This window comes from Anoplophora glabripennis, unplaced genomic scaffold, assembly GCF_000390285.2.
Source record: "Anoplophora glabripennis isolate ALB-LARVAE unplaced genomic scaffold, Agla_2.0 scaffold743, whole genome shotgun sequence".
Classification (NCBI taxonomy): domain Eukaryota; kingdom Metazoa; phylum Arthropoda; class Insecta; order Coleoptera; family Cerambycidae; genus Anoplophora; species Anoplophora glabripennis.
In genome coordinates this window covers 22,604-44,690 of record NW_019416819.1, presented here as the reverse complement: position 1 = coordinate 44,690, position 22,087 = coordinate 22,604, and the positions used below count along the sequence as shown (strand labels likewise).

The window sequence follows — 22,087 nt, the reverse complement described above, 5'->3', positions numbered from 1 at the left end:
AGAACTTCCGATGTTTCCACCGAGGACCCATGTCGATGTTACAAATAATTCCGGTCATAGATTACGACAGATGAGGTTAGACCAGGTCAGATTAAAGTAGGATAAGGTAGAGGATTTGTTAATATAGCGTAAAACTTTCAAATCTTCAAGAAAATTTGGCTATCCCCTATTTTCGATGATGCTGAATACGAATTTGAAGTTATTTTTGTGCGGTCGAAACTAGTTTCTGAGAAAATAAATTTCCAAAATTCTATAACCTGTACATTTCACAAAACAGTCGAATCCTCAATGTATACAACACTGTACGGTCATCTATTATCTATTAAAATACATAATTAGGGATTAATTCCTGAGAATTATATTTGAAGAAAGAATGTTTTTGCTTAATATTTTATATATATTTCGCTTGAGATTAAATCGATTATTTTCACATCGCGATATCATTGCGTCGTCGTTTGTGGTTTGTCAGGGTTTTGGTTGTCATCTTCGGAAATACCTACCACAAATTTATTTCAGATGCGTGTGCAGTACCCTCGAAAATAGGAGAGGTAGGCAAAATTGTATGTGCTTTTGCGAGTTTTTAAGCTATAGAAAATAATTACTCAGATCAGGTTAGGTTATCTGGTCAGGTTCGGTTAAGTTTACTTCTCAATATATTTATTTAATATTTTTGTGAATTTCCGGAATATGGTATCTGATCGTCGCAAAGTAATTTCAGATTCGTATTTAGAAGATCAAAACTAGTGTATATACCAAAATTATTAAAACCTGAAGCTGCACCACTTCAAACAATTACCATAGTTCTAGTCAAAATATTTTGCGCCGCCTATGGCATGTCATGTGATTTGTGAACTGTTAAACACGCACCAATCAAAAACCGACAGACAAGCGACAAAAATATTATGTTGATAAACGATAATATGACACAAGTAACATAGAAATAGTCAAGAATAATATAATTAGTGCCAGTTAATAATACGTACCTATTAAATTGTAATAAGTGTTTGTAAATAAATTTTAACAAAGTGGATACTACAAAAGGAAACATGGAAACATTGCCTGTTACTTTGATAGTGAAAGCTCCAAATCAACAAATTGAAGATCAAACAGTTAAATGTGAGCTGTCATGGACAATTCAGAAGTTAAAGCAACATTTATCCGAAGTGTACCCTAGCAAACCTGTATGATTACTAATTCTATTATTAGGTTATTATCTAATAACATATATTTTTCCAGCCGAAACATGAGCAAAAACTTATATACTCTGGGCAACTCCTAAGTGATTCCGTAACATTAAAAGAAGTACTCAGACAGTACGAGGGTCAAGAAACTCACACGGTACACCTAGTATGCTCTTCAAAATACACTAAAAGTTTTCAGCAACCTCATCCAGTATTACAAACCCCTAGTTCTACGAATTTATCAAATGAAATGAATGTTACTAATACACCAACGCAGACTGAAGTACCTTCACCAAATGTTGCAGCAGAACAAAATATTCCTAATATACAACCAAATATGCCATGGGTGTACAATGTTAATGGAACACCAGTAGATGCAAATCAGTATGCAATGCAAGTTGTTTGGATGCAGCAAGCTTATCTTCAGTATATGACGCAATATATGCAACTGTAAGTTTAGAATGATTCTTTCAATTTCCCAATTCATTATTTTTTTAATGAATTTTTATCAATTTGAAGATTTGACAATATCAAGAAGGAATATTGATGTTTGATTTTCTAGAAAATAATTTAAATGACAATGTTTTCATCTGAACTCATGTTTTGGTTTCATAAATTATACCACATGAAAAACCAAAAAAAAAAAAAAAACTGTAAAATCCATTACTTATTATGTAATAGTTATTTTTATATCACAGTTAATTTATTTTTATACTTAAATAAATGATTTTGCATGATTTTCAAGAAATAAATCTTAAATAATATTGAAACCGTGGTATGAATATAGTATATTTTGCTCGTCAACTGACTTAATTTCATCCTACCTGCGGGTGACGTCAGATAGTTTAAGTTAATCGTAATACGTAAAAGATGTGACTTTCACATTTGCGTACGGTATGAATCTACGTTTAAAGTCAGCTTAAGTGTGTAGAATCTAAATGTAATCTTAAATATTTTGTCAAGTTTGAAGAAAAGTTACCTGTTTTACACAATAAAATTTATGATGTTCAGGCCACAACAGCTGTGGATTATTAGAAAAATCAATTTTTGTCTAGTGACATAACCACATGTGCATAGACACACCATATTATACTCTCACCACGATTAAAACTGAATAGTGAAATTAACAAAAAAAACAAAGATATAACTACATCTCAACGCAGGTGTTGATCTGAATCGGAAACAAATATTTTAATATTGTGAGGCTTGTGAGGCATTGTTGTTTATTTTAATTTTCAAATCAAATTTGTGTGCATAAACTACAAAATTTGGATAAACACTTAAGATTTTACTCATACCCCAGTCATTCTACGGCAATCTGGCGACGGGATCTTGTTAGGGGGGGATAGTTAATGAAAAATACATAAATTAGTACAGCCAATTTTGCCCCCACTCCGAATAAACAATGGTCAGAGTAGTCAAAATGAGGTTTTTCTCAAATATAATTTTTCAGAGGCAAGATAGAGAAAAAGTCTTCACATAAAAGTTGTAGGTATTTAAAAAACCTACAATTTCGTTTTTTATACATTAAAATTGGTGCATTATTTATCGAGATAATTATAAAAAACATGCATTTTTGCAGTGTTTTTTAATTGTTAATAGCTTTTGCAATAATGGTCATAGGCGAATTTTAATCTACTAAAAATGAGGGTATTATAATCCTTTATATGTGGTTACAAATTGGCCCCGATCGGTCCAATAGTTTATGAATAATTGCATTTGTTTATCCCAAACACGATTTTTTTAAACGATTGAGCTAGGTCACTGAGTGCATAAAAATCAATTTAAATGCCAGGAATTGATAGTTAAAAGTCTGAAAATTATGGTATGTTAAAATAATCGATTTTAATCAATTTTGTTGCATTTTTTTCAATGCAAAAATTGGGGTATTTTTTTTCTTATAAATAAATAGAAGTAAGTCCGGAACTACTGGTCTCAGGAACATGACAGTCATATCACTGGATAGCTGGTAAAAAAACAAAGATTTAATAAATATATATATTCCCTACGCCCTTTCTGGGCCGAGATAGCTCTTTTAAAAAAAAATCACAGCTCCATTGTTTATAAACATTAAGGGCTGAAATTAATGCTATACAGGGTGGTCCGAATTTTATGCAGGAAACTTCGAGGGCAGATAGATCTCTTTAAAATAATATGTGTTTGCCTTATAAACATAGGTCTGGAACGGCACCGTTTTAGAGATACAGGGTGTTGAAGTTGTCAAATGTTTATATCTCCGGAATCTATAAACCGATCTCAATAAAATTTGGTACATATAATGTATGATAGTAGGCCTTATATTCCCTGAAATATGAGCTTTAAAGGTTCAACCAGTGGTGTACAATTGGACAGGGATCACCCCATTTTTACAAAAAAAAACTACGCCACTGCATTTTTTACATGTCATTGTAACTGATTTATATTTTAATGCACAAAATACGTAAAAAAGGTGACTTTAATTTTTTCCCTAGGATTCGCCGTTCTCAAGTTATTCATACCAATACAATCCCCTTGTGGCAGACACTTCTAACGATAATATTACAAGAATTTTTGTTTATGTCTAAACGTAAGTCCAATTTGTAAGCTCATCAATAAAATTTNTTTAAAAGTAAGTGCAATTTGTAAGCACATCAACAAAATTATTTACACTCCTTTCTACACCACCTGTGAGGTAGTGTGCGATATAAACAAAAAATCTATTTTTTTAAACCTCAACACCCTGTATCTCTAAATCGGGGCCGTTCCAGACCTATGTTTATAAGGCAAACACATACTATTTTAAAGAGATCTATCTACCCTCGAAGTTTCCTGCATAAAATTCGGACCATCCTGTATATGCACAAAGGTCTAAACTTTATGATACATTCAACTCCACGAAGATACATGAATAAATAAAAAACTTATAGTAACTCAAAGTGGAGGTAAATTATCTTAGCTCGTTCAGTCGGCTTGGGGGAGGAACCAGCTCGTTTGATTCAAAATCGTGCCTGCTCGAAAATTTTGCAATATCTCGGCTTCCTCTTGACGTAGAAGCTTCATTTTTTTTTTAAACTGGGGTAGCTCTTCGAAAAAATGACAACTAGACCACCAAACAACCCCTAAAATATCATCCAACCCCTAAAATAAGGGTTGGTTCTTATAAGTGATTTTTTAAAACATTTTTTCGTCGTGCAATTTGACTACAAATACCTTTAAACATATGGAATGCAATTAACAACCTGTAAAATATTATCCAACCCCCAAACCAAGGGTTGGCTTTTATTACCGTCCTTTTTTCATTATTTTTTCTAAAATTTTACAGAAAATATATTTTCTACAAAGAACAATTATTATTTTTGTTACTTTGCGCGTAATTTATTTATATATTTTTACTGTGCATATACATATATGTGTATAGAATATGTGCAATATTTTGTTGAAATTTTTTTTTTAAATAGGAATAATGTCATTTAAGAATAGAGGTTAGTAAAATTATGTAAACATTATTATGTACCATGCATGCCTAGGCTATATACAGTATGCATATACAGGGTGTTCAAAAAGTTTGGAACCCCCCCTCTATCTCAGAAAATACTGCTCAAACAAAAAAATGATTAGGACAAAAGTTGCAGGGTTTTGAGTGAGCAATACAACGGTGACCTTGATCATGACCTTGACCATGGCAAGGTCATTTAGAGGTCAAGTTGAAAATTTTAAATGGAACCGTATACTTTTGACCCCAGAAATGGTAAGAGCGGAAAATTTTACGTTCGAATGTGACCTTGACCATGACCTTCATGGTCATTTAGAGGTCAACCTGAAAATTTTAAATGGAACCGTATATTTTTGACCCCGAAACGGATCTAATATGTTGGACTAAAAATTTGATTCAAAAAAATTTCAAATTGACCTGTAAACGACCTCTAAGTTGCAGTCAAGCTCACCCTTTGACTGCTCACTTTTAACCCTAACATCTCGGTAATTTTTTCACTGATGAGAACCTTCGGAGACAGGCTGTTGGAAATACTGTGACCATTTCCGGGGTCAAAAATATATGGTTCCAATTAAAATTTTCAACTTGACCTCTATATGACCTTCAAGGTCATGGTCAAGGTCACCGTTGGATTGCTCACTCAAAATCCTGCAACTTTTGTCCTAATCATTTTTTTGTTTGAGCAGTATTTTCTGAGATAGAGGGGGGGTTGCAAACTTTTTGAACACCCTGTATATGCATACTGTATGTAGCTTAGGCATGCATGGTACATAATAGTGTTTACATAATTTTACTGACATTTATTCTTAAATGACATTATTCGTATTTAAAAAAAAAATTCAACAAAATATTGCTCATATTCTAAATGTTTTGAATTGCAACAACATACACGATACACAGATATGTTTGTACACAGTAAAAATATATAAATAAAAACGCTCAAAGTAACAAAAATAATAATTGTTCTATGTAGAAAATATATTTTCTGTAAAATTTTAGAAAAAATAATGAAAAAAAGGACGGTGATAAAAACCAACCCTTGGTTTGGGGGTTGGATAACATTTTACAGGCTGTTAATTGCATTCCATATGTTTAAAGGTATTTGTAGTCAAATTGCATGACGAAAAAATGTTTTAAAAAACACTTATAAGAACCAACCCTTATTTTAGGGGTTGGATGATATTTTAGGGGTTGCTTGGTGGTCTAGTTGTCATTTTTTCGACGAGCTACCCCGGTATAAAAAAAATGAAGCTTCTACGTCAAGAGGAAGCCGAGATATTGCAAAATTTTCGAGCAGGCACGATTTTGAATCTCACGAATCTTTGTTTTTTTACCAGCTATCCAGTGATATGACTGTCGTGTTCCTGAGACCAGGTCCGGAGTTACTTCTATTTATTTATAAGAAAAAAATACCCCATTTTTGCATTAAAAAAAATGCAACAAAATTGAAAAAAATCGATTTTTTTTTAACATACCATAATTTTCAGACTTTTAACTATCATTTCCTGGCATTTAAATTGATTTTTATGCACTCAGTGACCTAGCTCAATCGTTTAAAAAAATCGTGTTTGGGATAAACAAATGCAATTATTCATAAACTATTGGACCGATCGGGCCCAATTTGTAACCACATATAAAGGATTATAATACCCTCATTTTTAGTAGATTAAAATTCGCCTATGACCATTATTGCAAAAGCTATTAACAATTAAAAAACACTGCAAAATGCATGTTTTTTGCAATTTCTCGATAAATAATACACCGATTTTAACGTATAAAAAATTATATTGTAGGTTTTTTTACTACCTACAACTTGCATGTGAAGATTTTTTCTCTATCTTGCCTCTGAAAAATTATATTTGAGAAAAACCTCATTTTGACTATTTTGACCATTGTTTATTTGGAGTGGGGGCAAAATTGGCTGTACTAATTTATGTATTTTTCATTAACTATCTCCCCCCTACAAGATCCCATCATCAGATTGCTGGTATCAATTTTTCTACATTTTTCCGTAGAATGACTGGCCTATCATTGGCAAAAGTAAAGTAGGCTGATTTATCTGCAAATTGAAATTCTGAACTTTTACTTCCTAAAACTGAATTTTTTCATGGTGATAAAAATAAGGACACTACTCTTACGTCATGTTCAGATTTTTCTTTTTTCATTTGCTGAATATCTTTTACACATAAACTTGTCTTTAGTAACCTCATTGCAGCACCGGATTTACGCTTGTGAGCCCTATAGGCAGAAATTTGCTGGGGGCCTAATTAAGGGATTGAAAAAAACATTATTTTTTATGCGTCTCTTTCAAGATTTTCTCTCGAATTTATTAAATAAATTATCTGTCTTGATTTCAAACCTCATTGGCAACCTTATTTTAAAAATATATATTTTTTTTATTAAGAATAACTTTTTTCTTAAAATGGAAAATAAAAATGTTTTCTCTCTTCTCTTGTCTTTTGTCCACTCATGGACACAGTGTATACAGGGTGTCCCAGTGTCAACATACAAAAATTTACCAGGGGGTAGACCAGGCCAAAATAAGATTAAAATTCTTATAAAATATCTTTCTGCCATGCACTCTCACGGAGTTACAGGGTGTTGTTTAGGAAAAAAATAATAACAACTTTCCGTAATAACTCAAAAACCCTTTCAGGGATTTAAGTAATTTTTGGGTGAAGTGTATATCTATTAAAAGTCATTGAAACTACATGGTGCTGATTTTGATCTGACATCAGGGGCGGCCTAGGCCTACTTGTCCTCAAGATTATGTCTTCATAACTTTTGCATATCCTAGTTTTATGTAATTGGATTACGTTTTTCTGAATCCGCAATCGATTCTGAACAGAAAATGTGCTCTTGTTTCATAGCTCAAAAATGAACCGTTTTCGAGTAAATTGGGTCTGAAGTATCGACTGCATTAGTTCGTAAAAAAATGCATGTAAAGATTTTATTTCTTGTTATCTAGTAGGTACCTGTCATTATAAAAAACAAACTTGTTTACTGTTGAAGTACAGTTTCCCATGAATATGAAGAAACTAAACAAGTTCTCTATGAATTATTTAATATTTGGTTACGTAGAGGATACGTACAGTTCAAGGGAACTGAAAATAAAATAGAAAATTATATAACAGAAACGAAATTATGTTAGCAAAATGACAATATTAACAATAAAAATAGAAAATAATTATTTCAATAAATGCTTGAAATGCTGCCCATTTACTTTAATGCATGCCCGACATTGTTGTACCAAGGAATTGTAAACCCTTCGCAAATCAACGGTTGCTTGAATTTGCTCGGTGGCTGCATTAATTTTTTGAATCGTCTCGTGTTACTGGGTTTGGCATACACCAGTTGTTTCATATGACCACAGTAAAAAAAATCAAACTGGTTGAGGTCGGGGAACCTGGGAGGCCACATAATAGATCCATTTTTCTGAATTCAGCGTTCTGGAAAATACTAAATCGAACCACTCTGATACCTGTCTTCTGTTACGAGTAGATGCTTCATGTTGTTAGTAGTACATTTGATTTCTCAAAGATAATTGAACGTCATCTAGTATGTAATCAACAATATTTTCTAAAAAATCCGTGTATCTCTCTGAATTCAAACGGGCTACAATAATTTGAGGAGGCAGAGTGACTCCGTTGAAGATTCCTCCCCAGACATTTATGGAGAATCTTCTTTGAAACGCGGTGGGTCGTATCACATGCGGATTTTCAATGAATCAGATGTGAAAATTCTTTAAATTATTTATAGCATTTCTCGTAAAGATAGTTTCATCACCCCACAATATCTTTTGATGGTAATTTTCGCCATTATCGATATTTTCTAACAACCACCTGCAAAATTGTAACCTTTTTTCTGAATCACCAGGATGCAAAATTTGTACTTTATGTAGGTGGTATGGGTGCAGCTCTTCTCGGTTTAAAATTCTCCAGGCGCTGCTTCGTGGAATACCTACTTGCGTTGATATTCTTCGGGCACTGGTGGAAGGATCATCAATAACAGCAGCATTCTGTATTTCCAATTTTAACATTCCCGTTCTCACGGACTCTTTGGAAAACTCGTTGGAATACGTGCTGTGAAGGTTGCCTTTTATTTGGAAATCTGTGTAGATATTCTCGTGAGGCCACCAATGAATTTCCATCACAGAAACCGTAGACAAATATCACATCAGCATATTCGTTGTTGGAAAATTTCATAATAATTTCATAATCTTGTTGTTTTGTAAACTTAATTTCTAGTAACTTCGAGTACTGTAATTAATTTTGACATGTACCTACGCTTGTAAACAACTTTGTTTTTTATAATGACAGGTACCTACTAGATAACAAGAAATAAAATCTTCACATGCATTTTTCTACGAACTAATGCAGTCGATACCTTAGACCCAATTTACTCGATAACGGTTCATTTTTGAGGTATGAAACAAAGCACATTTTTTGTTCAGAATCGATTGTAGATTCAGGAAAATGTAATCAAATTACATAAAACTAGGATATGCAGAAGTTATGAAAACATAACCTTCAGGACAAGTTGGCCTAGGCCGCCCCTGGCATCAGATCAAAATAATCACCATGTAGTTTTAATAACCTTTAATAGATGTACACTTCACCCAAAAATTACTTAATTTCCTGGAAGGGTTTTTGAGTTATTGCGGAAAGTTATATTATTTTTTTCTAAACAACACCCTGTAACTCCTTGGGAGTGCATGGCAGAAAAATATTTTATAAGAATTTTAATCTTATTTTGGTCCGGTCTACCCCCTGGTAAATTTTTGTATGCTGACACTGGGACACCCTGTATAAACTTGGAACATAATATATTATTGTACATTTACATCTATTAGACTCATGTGTCAACAGTAATACTAAAACTTACATTGACCTTTTAATTTAACCTTTAAACAAATATCTACGTTTCATCATGCACATGTATTTTTGTATTGTTATTAAAAGTTCTCGATTAGTTCATTCATTTAAAAAATTTCCATTTAAAAAATTTTTTTATATAAAATCGTATTACAAAGAAAATTTTAAAATAGATATTTTAAGAAATGAATGTTATTTTCTTTTTTAATTGTTAATACATAATAAGCAATTATTTATTTTTATTTTAACAACTGTAATATGAGCAATCAGAATGCATGAGAGCCACACAGTTTAACTTCTCCTGGTTTCTCTTCACTAAATTCTTATATATTCCATATATATATAATCTTATTCTTTTAATTAACTTATATATGCTGCTGCTCATCAAAAATTCTTTCTTCCACTTCAGGAAAATCCACAGAATAAAAAGTGTTTTCGATGCAGTAAAAATTCCCTAAATTAGAACCAAGCAGGCAGTAAGGAATTTAGGATTATTACAGTTTCGAGTGTCAAGTAATAAATCGCGATGTATTGCACTCATCATCAGAATGTACAAGTATTGCAACCTAAAAGATTGTTTTGCTACATGTGCCAGACAATAATTTCAGTTCTAATAAAACCACTATTTTCTGAAATGGGATTAATAATTTTCGTAATGATCATGTATCCTTGGAAATATACATGTGGTTAGATTACTTACTTGTGCATATGACACAGTAACTTACGGTAACTTATTAACAATATGTTACTGTCTTGAAATTTTTTAAAACAGATTTGAATTTTTGGATTTTTTATTATTATTAGGCAATAAGCACTTCTCACCAAACAATATCCAATGCAATAAATGGATAAGTAACGGGGTGACTCCAAACATCATTTAACTTCGAAACAAAAGAAAATGGGACCCATATTTAACATTTATTTCTAGAAATTATATCTACTTTATACTGCCAAAGTTTGTAACAAGGCTAGCGAAATATTCATCTGAATTCAATTTTATATTAGTTATTTTCCAACGCCCACAATTTAAGCCAACCGTAGTAACTATGCATTCTCTTACCTACAGTTAAGTGGGTATTGATGCATACCTGCTTACATAAAATATTAAGACATTAATTTATCATTATCAATCTACTCATTTCATCTGTGTTTCACTTTTCATGGAACCACCCTTAATATCTTAGTTATTTTAAATTGAAACATTTTGATATTTTAGTGCAAATTAACCATGTACTTACGAAGAAATTGTTGATTTAATTTTAGTCGTAGGGTTGGGTCCTAAAAATATAAAAATGGTGGATTTTAAAAAATTGTATTAGCAATTTTTGTATCTAAAAGTTACTTATATATTCTATATAAATTTAAACAAAATATCTTTAAACATGCTCAAGAGATATGGATACCCAAACATTTAGTTTTTTTACTTTAGCACAATCGTTAATTTAAAAACTATCAAATTCTCAAGAAAACTTTTATTTACCTTAAAAAGATTGGTGTAGGGATCTATACGCTCTTAATAGTCTCACATTTATTGAAAATATTCACATCAACTAAGTAATATAAAGCAGAAGAAACAAAATTGTAACATTAAATAACTAAATAATCATCTCCATTTCTGGAGCACTTTTAAGAAAGAAGTTTATAAGGATAGGCTTTGTATTACAGAGGATTAAGAAAATAAATTAAGTAGATGTGGCGAAATTTAGACATGAAATCCATATAAAAGAGGAAAAGTGATAAAAGGGTTGAAAAATGCATAGAAAAAGTTGAAATAAATATTTATTTAGCTATTTAATGTTATATTATTTTATGTTCTTTTACCATGTGTTTTTTCATTTAAATTTGGTACAGGTTTCTGGAGATGGTAAATTAAAATACAGTATTAACTTTTGGGAAAAACACATGACTAATGTTTTTTAAAAAAAAGCCCCTGCCCTCCACTTTTTTAATTGTAAAACCGAATGCTTATGACTAAAAACAAATTTAGTTATATAAAAGTACATAATTGCTTTGCATGTAATTACGTAATACCAAAATGTAGTCGTTCATTTTCAAATAAATATTTATAATAATAAATGTAATAATAATAATAATAATAATAATAACTTGCTTATTATCACAGTGCAAGAGTTCTATCTACTCTTTTTTTTTGCAAGTAAAGCCTTCANTAATAAGAGCGACTCCATGAAACGTGAAATATATTGTAGAGATATTAGAAATACTTTTCTCTCTGCAATTAGTAGAAAAGAGGTTGTTCATAAAAGTATACATGAAAAAGTGAACCTAAATACAACAAATTGGACTTAAAAATGGAATTTAGTTTCTTAACATAAAGTATTACTATGTTTGATTATTCATTGCTTTAAATTTATTGTTTCTTTTAGGGCAGCCAATTCTTACGCATCTGGAGCTCCACCTATAACAATTCCCAATAATGCTGAACCAGGCGCCCAACCTAATCCAGCTGAGCAACCAGCGCCAGTCCCAGAACCTGCCCCTGCACCAAGAGACCCAGAAAATCCAGAAAGAGATTGGTTAGATATTTTCTATATGCTTAGTAGAGCGATGGTTCTGTTTAGTGTCGTTTATTTCTACTCCAGCCCAATTAGATTTATATTTGTTTTGTTGCTTGGGTTTGGATTATATCTATATCAAATTGGTTTCTTGAGGAACATAAATAATAACAATAATAACAACAACAATGGCCCACCAGATCCTGTTCCGGAGGAAGAGCAAGCCCCTTCACGATTGATGGTAGTTTGGACATTTTTTGCCACATTTTTTGCTTCTTTAATACCAGAGATTCCTAATGCTATATAAAAACATTTCTTTTGAAAATGACAACTTACAAAATAATTTTAAAAATTATTGATGAAATTATATCAAAATATATTTATATATTGGTTTGAAATAGTACTCGATTACTTGCTAAGTAAATTTCTGTCCTGTATATACTTTAACTGGCTATAATGTAATAAATATTGTTGAATGTAATAAAAGTTCTATCAGTGTTTATTAAATTTTTCTGTATTGGTGCATCAATTGCTATTTATAAAGAAGCAAAAAGTGATTTTTCTAATTTTATACTACAGATCTGTTAAGCAGTTATAAATGTATAAACCACTATCATTTTTTCTAACTAATGTATAAAGCTTACAATGTAAATATATTTTATTAGCTTTAGTAAAAAGATGTGATTTAAGAAATAAGTATACAAATAATAAAATATTAAATTTTACTTTATTCTTCATTGTAACATAACCTAAAACAGAACTATTTATTATTTTCATTTTCTGAGTTAGAACTTATATAATTTACATTTTCCTGTGGGCTATATTCATCTGGTTGGATTTGGGTTTCTATTTGACAGTCGTTACCGCTACCAATATCCAGCTGACTTGGACTACTACTATTAGGTAAAATTTTGCTCAGATTAGATTCATCATTCAAACTCAAAAATTGCTTCCCAGTTTGAGAATTTTCCTCATCGTCTTGATTCTGACATGTAGTAGAATTCTCTCTAATACTCGATTCTTTGGCATTTGCTGGATTTTCATCAGTATTAATATAATCTAAAATATTCTCAATGTCATCTTCATTACCACCTACTTCATTTCCATCATTATCTTCAGTCTGCATTCTATCAGAATCTTGTAAATCACTAATGCCACTTTGACCATTATGATCACTAGCAACACTGCTAAAACTTTCAGTATCATGAGCGTCCATTTGATTTTGTACCTCAGAATTTTGGATGGTTTCTTGGAGTTTTCTTAATTTGTCTTTTCTTAAACGCTTTGCTCTTTCCTTATTTTGCCGTATTCTTTCTAACTGTCCTTCATTAAATTCAGATTCTGGATCAGTAACTAATGTAGTTGACATTATCTGATCAAATTGATCATTATATGTATCTACAAAACCTTCAGTAACATTATCTACAAAACCTTCAGTAACATTCAACTCTTCATCATTTAGTATTGTATTTTGAACTTCGTCAAAATTCAAACCCATTCGAATTCTCTTTAACTGGGTCTAAAACAAAAAATTACTTTATTTATGATGAACAATTAAGGCTACAGAGCGACTATACCTTGGACAACAGGTAAAAAATTTATTAACAAATATAAACAAAAACAGAATTTCTTTACTTCGACAGGACATGCATTTATCATGGATTTACAAGAAAAATCGTTAATATTTTTAAATATATAGCATACAATGTAGGTCAGAAATATACTTTTTAAAATATATGTTCAGTCAATTTTAATTCAACAATTTTTTTCCTGTAGCAATAACTGCAAGGATTGAGAACATGTTGATTTTTTATATACAGGGTGTAACGGATACTGATGGCCAAACTTCAGGGGGTTATTATACAAGTAATTTTCAACAAAAAAGTATTATAAGATTTTTTTGGAAAGTTTATAGTTACTCTTTTATTTAACATTTTTTTATTTAAAAAAAATTTGTGCTTTTTTCATAAAAACAAAACCATCACCAACACCATACACAAATAAAATATCTCGATACTCGTTATTTGTGAAAAAACGTGGCATCTTCAATTATTTAGATACTTAAGTAATCAACAAGAACACTTAAAGTAATTTTATGATTTTGACAGTTGTGTTAATATTGTTTTTCACAGCAGCCTTGGCATTTATCTATCATGAAAGACGCATTCTAAACAAAAACACGTTTGTAACAATATTTCGGATTATAGGAGAAAGAGGGAGAGTTAAAAAAACAGGTTTTTTGAAGAAACTCCAACAAAAACTACACGCATGGAGTAATACGAACAGACTTAAAATAAAAATAAAGTACTATAAAGTTTGTGTATTTTCGATTTTTACGGTTTTATTACCTTTGCCCTTGATATTGTTGCCAAAAAAAAATAGCAAACTCAAAAGTTGATATATCGTCGAAAAGCTTACTAAATACAGTAGTTTTTGCTGAAGAAAAAACACGTCCTCATTAACAAATTTTTGGCGTTACCACTAATAAGGTGATACCACTAATTTTGCTCATTTCACAATTATTACATTTAACTTTTTACAGCACCTGGTATAGAAGATCTTTTAAATACTCATATATGCTCGTCTTGTAGTAAATTTAACGCTCTCTCCGATGGTATGTCTAAATTTGATGTGGCTGTAAGAATAATGTAAGATATTTTTGATTTTATGAAAAAAAGGCACAAAATTTTTTGAAATCATAGAATGTTAAATAAAAGAGCAACTATCAACTTTCCAAAAAAATCTTATAATACTTTTTTGTCGAGAATTACTTGTATAATAACCCCCTGAAATTTGGCCATCAGCATCCGTTACACCCTGTATATATATCGGATTAGAGAATTCTTTAAAATAAGCCATAATTTGTTGAATTCAGATAAGAGCTGCAAAAAATTCAACATATATCCTAACTTCATGGTAAATAAAATTGTTGAAACACAATTTGTGGGTGACTGAATAAAGGTTATAAAAGTATAATATTGGTTTTTTGAAATACCATGTGCCCCTAGCAATAAGATAGGAACTTAAAAATATTTTGAATCAACTTTTTGTTGGCTATATTTGTTAATACATACATTTTTTATCTTAAAACAATAATATAAAAAATGGTGTGTGAGATATAGCTGTATAAAGCAAAAACTAATGAAAAAATAATATTTTTATTATTCTTAACATAAATCAACCTATGACCGAATTGAATATTTTTATAGAATTTAATAAGAAATATTTTGACAATATATTCAACCTAAACATTTTGACTATTATTTTTTTACATCCTGGACAAGTAGTGTAATTAGTAGGTACTTGACAAGTACCTACTAATTACAAAAATATCACAAAAACAGTCAAATCAACTAGATAATTAAATTACGAAAAACGTATTTGTTTTGTATTTGGCTCGTAAAAATTGAAGTGGTCATATTTTGATAATGAAACTTGGGACTCATTTTTTAAATGATGATTTCTACAAGTAGATCCACACTGAGAACTTCCATGGGAAAAAAATTTACGGAATAATAAATTAAATAGGGTAAATAGGAAAATATGCTATCTCAGATTTCGGTTCGAAAACATGCTATCTCAAATTAAGCTTGGAAAACATGCTAGCTCAAATCTTAAATATTCCTTTCTTTTTGCAAAATACATTATATAAGTTTATTATAAANTATCAAAAACATAAACCTTACTTATAGGTTAATATTAACAAGATCACGTCATAAATTCCTTGAAAACTAGTTTCTTTCTACGAACACCAAATTCTTCTCATAAAGCTAATATTTTTTATTATCTATTTAGTTTAATTACAGTCCGGAATGACATATTTTCATGATTTATATAATTCAAAGTAGCTTACATTATTTATTTTAAAATTTTTAACACATTACAAAAATGACATGATTGATTTATAATTCAAACTGCCGCTTTTTATCTCCCCTCTCTACATATGGGACATATGGAACACTAGCGCCCTCTTATTTTTATAAGATTTTTGTTTACATGGAGTTCGGGCTCCTTGTATAGTCGGTATAGTCTCCCTGACAACAACACACACACACACATACACACTCCCCATACTCTCCTAATCCCCCTCGATTCCAAAACATTGAGGCCAATTTCTAGCCATGGAATAATGGCGCGCGAGTTACCCCACTCTCATTCATCTCTGTTCATCCCACATAAAGTTACTATAATTTTGTTTATTAAATACATACTTTTTTTAGTTCAAATTTGGGAATACTTATGTGTTTCTTAAACAATGTTGATTATTTATTACAGATGTTTTGAAAGTTACATAAAATATACAGAGTTCTACGTAGTGTTAGCTGAAATATCCGGGATAGAATTTTGAAAAAATTTTTTCTCGAAAACAGGGTTCGACCGCACAAAAAGAACTTCAGATTCGTGTTCAGCACCATCGAAAATGGGGTAGACAAAATTTTGTGAAAATTGGAGATGGTGGCACTATACTAAATAATTACCCCATCGAGCTACTTTTGTAAACGTCGAAATAAACATTCAACAAAATATCACAAAATAATGTCCTAAAAAAACAATAGTATATTATGTTACTAGGAGTAGAAGGCGATCATTATGTGTTGAGCCCAAAAGTTTGCTCGCCGAGGCGTTAGCCGAGGCTGAGCNGTTAAAAAAGTAATAAATCAAAAATGGTTTAATTTTTAAATCGAATTTTATAATATAATATTATAAAAGGCTCATCTATTATAATTTAAAACATTTGTTCAATTTAATTTAAACCAAATTAGGTGGAGTGCAGAATCTAGTAAAATCAGATTTAAATAAAATCACTAACCAATTTTTGTCAAATTAGTCATTCAAAATATAATAAGTAGGCTGTAATAACTGAAAGTAAATTCGAATGTCATATGATGTAATAGGGTTCTTTTAAGATGTACCATTAAAAAAAGACAATTAAATTAATCAACAAATACCTTCTTTACAAAGGTGTTTCCATTTAAAATGAGCAAAAGGCATCTTAATTTTGAGAACACATCCCAAGTTTGATTAATTTATTACACAAGAAGACTGTAACAACTTTTAAAACCCTTCTCATATTAGGTACTTTACTATTTCCAAGTACATAGGTACTTTAGAGGCATACTAAATTTTTCAATGGAAACAGAAATTCACGCTTTTTTAAAATTAAATTAGTTAAATTTGTCTAATTGAGGTTTTAAAGGGTACTGAACTCGGTACTGAATTATGTAATTAAGCCATGTTGTCGCCCTCCAAAAAAAAATTATACCTTACAGATCTCGTAGTGAAACAATCACTATGGTACTTGATTGTATAGATGCCTGTATATACAGGGTGTCTCAGGTATTAATTGGGAAACTTTACTAGATAATAGAACAGATGGATTTTAAGTAAAAACTTTCATATAAACGTTATATTGAAAATTAAGAAAATATCACATTTTTCAAAATATCGAAAGATATTTGACAGATTGATAAAAATTCAAGGAATAATTTATCTAATAGGCAAATATTTGCTAAGTTAAGTTACAAATAATACTTCAACCACTGGCACAAATAAGGTGAATACCACTCGAAACCTCAAAATTTCAACGCCACTAAGTTAGGAAATTAAGTTTTAATTTCTCATCGCACTTCTTTTTTTTATGTAAACCAAAGTGGCAATGTTTCTTCTCGAAATTATTTTAAAATAAAAGAAATCGCAGCCCTAAAAACAACTCATTCGTCAAATAAAATCATCTTTTTTTCTTACAAACGGCATTAGAAATTACAAGCTAAAACGAGTCACTGTAACTGATATGATAATGGAAGTGTGCATTAGTACTCCCCATCTCAAATTAGAAGATCTAAGTTTCCAAAATATTTAATTCCCTTATTTAATTATTACTGTAGAATCTATATTACTTAATGATGTTTGACTTATTGTTAATAGAATGCCCTAAACAGGATTAGGCGAGGGATTAGGATTAAGGATGAAAAGCTAATTCGTAAGTAAAAGTATAGGGTAATTTTAGTAAAAATAATTAAGAGAATACTTAAATAGTAGAAATTATTTAAAATCAAATTGTTAATTACTAATCATTTAGGGAAGAATCCTAAGAATACCACCATTCTTAGGAATCTTCCACCTAGTAAAAGTTTAAAAGAAAGGAAAATTTATAGAATTGAATAATTGAGGCAAGGAAAAAATATGGAGAATTTTAAAAATGTTGAATGTAATAATTAAATAAATGAGAAAGTAAATTTATTTGACATTAGAGTAGTCTGGCTAATATTCAACTAATATGATTAATAGATGAATATGCTAGAATTTTACGCAATCTAATTTGACTAAAATTCCTCTTAAAATGGTAGAAACAAGGATAATAACCAATAAAAATCTTATTTGATAATTATAAAAAATTTAAATTATTGGGTCAATTTTTTGTCAAGTTAATATTAATAATCCTATTATTCAATTTCGACCATCCATTACTTCAGGGTATCAGGCATGGAAAGAAACTGCTCCTATTTTAGTTAAAAGAGCAGAATTTATAATAATAAATAAGAATTGAAAGGTTTCTAAAAAAAATTCTTTTAAAATTAACAACAGAATAATTGCCAAAGATCGAGTGATAAAGTATTTTAAGGCTGATTCTGCAGGGTATAGATTTTTTTCTATCTTTCCACAAGGGGATAAAAGAAAGAAGATTGATTTCTAATCCTATTCATATTCTAAGCCAAGAATAAGATGAAATTGTGATTAAGGTTCCAAAAATTATAATTAAAAAAAAAATAGAATTTTATAAAAATTTATAATTATTAAGAGAAAGATTAGTAATTTCATAAATACCTAACTTAACTTATTAATAATAGTAATATAGCAAATGCCTACAACTAAAATCTTTAAATACCTGAGTTGCTCTCTTGGTTCCCAATTTTTCTAATCTTGCTATACAGCTGTCAAAAGGAAATTTAGGGAATAGGCGATGACACCAGTATTCATAGATTTTTAAAAGAATATTTAAATCTTGTTCTTCATATCCACGTCCTTTAAATTTTACTTTTTCAAAATAACTTTCGATGGCTGCAAGACCCTTAGGTCCTTTCAAAGTTTGTTCATTAAGTTTAGGTTGAGGATTTTTAACAATTCTTTTTTGTTTGACCTCCTTTCTTGTTTGACCCTCTGCACTTTCTTGATTTTCCTCACCATTAACTTCTCCAGATTGCTCTTCTGTATACTCTGCTTCATCTCCATCGAGAATTATTTCCAAGTCGTTGTTAATATTGCCCACAGCTTCGTCTTCAGACATTTTTATATATTATATATGGATTATAAACAATATAAACCACTAAATAAAAGACAAGCAGTTCAACACAACTCCCGCTCTTATTTACTATTTGAGGTTATGTTACATGATACAAATTCAATTAAATTCATTTTCTTCATCTGTGGAGGTATGAGTCTCACTATTCATTTTATTAAAATTATGTTCAAAATTATTAATTCTACTTAAAAATGATTGTAAAAGACGTTTATTTAGTTTATCCGTTAAAGTAATTTCATAAACTGGCTGCTGTTGTTCAGAAGGTGGATGGATTGATTGCTGAATTTCATTTTCTATATTTTCATTACCATTACTCTTTACAGGCATTGTATGTACAAAAGTACAAAGTATGAAGAACAAAAAACAAAGAGTCAAATGACCTTTAGTCGTTTAACGGGATAACGAAAACTTCAAAATGTCAATAATAAATTTATAATTAATTAACAGAATTAACACTGACAGGCTTTTCTATGTTTTGTGCTGACAGGAGTGACAGGCGCCGCGCGCCATTATTCTATGNTAAAGTCCTAGTCCAAATTCATATTAGTTATTATAATTTACTTATTAAGACGCTTATTTTTTAAATAAGTATTCAAAATGGAAATAAAATAAATAAAAAGAGATATTGTTTAAAAATATTTCTATTAAATTTTTTAACGTATTCACAATAATTATTATGTAAATAAATAATTTTTACAGGGCAAAACTGGACGACCTACATAACAGTTATATGCTATGCGAAAAGTCATTTTGAAGATAGGATGTTCACCAGTCGTCTTCACACACGATTAGTAGCCACTGCATATCCTACACCCTATTTAAAGCTGGTATAGATGAACATTCTTATAGTACACCCTTGCTGCTTCCTGCAAAAATAAGAGTCCTGGATAACAGAGTTTTGGTTCCAGGTGTTACACAAACTGACTCAGGTATTACAATATTTATTATTACCTTATATTATTGTTATGCATTCAAGATGGGCCAACTCAAAAATAAATAATAGTTTGCTCTATGAGAAAGTGTTCAGTTTTTTTAACGGAATAATTTATTCCTTGGTTAGAAATAAGTTTTTACATTTTTATACTTAGTTGTAGAAAAAATATGATCCATATTTAATTATTATTGCAAACATCAAGCATAACATATTTTTACAGCTGATTATCAGACCGAAGATCAGACACATGAGACCGAGACCGAAACCGAGGTCCAAAATGAATTCAGTCCTGTGGAAACAATAAGTTCGCCTTTGATGTCTCCAACATCTACACAAATGTTAGCCAGTTTAACTCAGAACTCCCCAAGGAAAGTCAAATATAGGCAGAATATTAAGGCATTACAAGCAGAGAACAAATATTTACGAGAACGGGTTCAAGTACTCGAAAGTAAATTAAATAATCAATTGGATAATATATCTCTTGAACAATATATGTCTTTAACATTCAAATTTTGTAATTCTGTAGACACTGCTAAATGTATATGCAAGTAGCACAGGGGTGTAAACATCCAAAGGATAGACGTTATACCAAAGAATTCAAAATTGAATGTTTATCGATATATTTTGCGGGTCCCCATGTTTATAAACAATATTTAATGAATAAATATGGTCTTCCCTCGCCAAATACGTTACTCAATGAAATTCGGGCAGTTAAAATAGTACCAGAACTAGAAAACCCTGAATTTTATAAATTATAAAAAAAAGGTTGCCAGTTTTCAGGAACAAAATAAAATATTGCCTATTATGTTTCGATGAAATGTCTATCAAAGCAAATATGCTAATGAATTATAACTTTTATTTTGATGGCAAAAAAATATCGTGGCAATACATAAGAGAATTTTACGAAATAGATAAAAAATTTCCTGTAAAAGCAGCACATAAATTGACAGATGCCCACATTTACCCCACAAATTTTTAAAAGAAGAAAGTAGCCACGCAAGTATTTAGTTTTTCATTTCATGTAGGGATGAGCTTTTATATAAGATTTGGGTCCCTTCCCGCAGAAGCTGCTGAAACTGCGCAGTTTGTTCACACAATTGACCAGCTGTTTGATATTTTAAATTCCTCTCAAAGTTTTTCCCCAAAAAAATATAATGCTGCTTTTAAAGGTCAACCCTTTCAATTGGAATTTTTACCAGAATGCATGACTCTTTTTGACAAACTTGAAGTTCGAGACAAAAATAATGTAAACATCACAAAGAAAACTGAGTTTATCAATAGTCTTAAAATTTCCATAAATGGTGTCATAAATTTATTTAACTATCTTCGTGACACTGCGGGGTTTGATTATTTACTGACGAAAAGACTAAACCAAGATTGTTTGGAGAATCATTTTGGCAAAATTAGGAGTAAAAGCGGTAACTGTATTAACCCGACGGCCATACAGTTTCACAGGAGCTTTAGAAAGTTGCAGTGCAGAAAACTGCCAGGGAGATTCGGATCAGCTGCTTTTAAGGCTTCTTGACTCTAAAGACGATTCCGAGACTAAGAATGAAACCCCCCATATTAAAGATGCAAACATTAAAATAATCAATAGCATGAATTATTGTAAGGACGAGTTATTGCAAAAAAATTTTATTAGGTACGTGTGTGGCTACCTTTTAAACAAAGTCCTGCGGATACACTCCTGTGATACTTGCACCAATTATAGCAAAGATTATAATGAATTGGATGATTCTTCTTTTTATTGTTTTTTGAAGGCATATAATAATGAAAATGAAGATTCCTTATTTGGAAAACTGCAAATGCCAAA

General features: G+C 30.5%; 2 protein-coding genes across 2 annotated transcripts; one reads left to right on the top strand and one right to left on the bottom strand.

Moving 5' to 3' along the window:
* The first annotated feature begins 888 nt into the window (after positions 1–888).
* Positions 889–12,365, top strand: LOC108913175 (homocysteine-responsive endoplasmic reticulum-resident ubiquitin-like domain member 2 protein). Its single transcript, XM_018718665.2, has 3 exons — positions 889–1,181; positions 1,237–1,631; positions 11,912–12,365. Exons 1-3 carry the CDS (start codon positions 1,047–1,049, stop codon positions 12,345–12,347), a joined length of 966 nt encoding a protein of 321 aa, XP_018574181.1. The 5' UTR covers positions 889–1,046; the 3' UTR covers positions 12,348–12,365.
* A 65-nt stretch (positions 12,366–12,430) lies between these two features.
* LOC108913174 (TIMELESS-interacting protein) lies at positions 12,431–19,770 on the bottom strand. The gene is made up of 2 exons (XM_018718664.2): positions 18,927–19,770; positions 12,431–13,559 (listed from the first exon to the last, which is right to left on the bottom strand). Exons 1-2 carry the CDS (start codon positions 19,323–19,325, stop codon positions 12,801–12,803), a joined length of 1,158 nt encoding a protein of 385 aa, XP_018574180.1. The 5' UTR covers positions 19,326–19,770; the 3' UTR covers positions 12,431–12,800.
* Positions 19,771–22,087: the final 2,317 nt, after the last annotated feature.

What these genes read in the sequence shown, in the direction of transcription:
- LOC108913175 (XM_018718665.2), top strand. Translation starts at nt 1,047, where the DNA reads ATGGAAACATTGCCTGTTACTTTGATAGTGAAAGCTCCAAATCAACAA. An exon ending in AAGTGTACCCTAGCAAACCT is followed by an intron (nt 1,182 to 1,236) that starts GTATGATTACTA and finishes ATATTTTTCCAG; the next exon opens with CCGAAACATGAGCAAAAACT. An exon ending in ATGACGCAATATATGCAACT is followed by an intron (nt 1,632 to 11,911) that starts GTAAGTTTAGAA and finishes TGTTTCTTTTAG; the next exon opens with GGCAGCCAATTCTTACGCAT.
- LOC108913174 (XM_018718664.2), bottom strand. Translation starts at nt 19,325, where the DNA reads ATGTCTGAAGACGAAGCTGTGGGCAATATTAACAACGACTTGGAAATA. An exon ending in GAACCAAGAGAGCAACTCAG is followed by an intron (nt 13,560 to 18,926) that starts GTATTTAAAGAT and finishes TTTTTGTTTTAG; the next exon opens with ACCCAGTTAAAGAGAATTCG.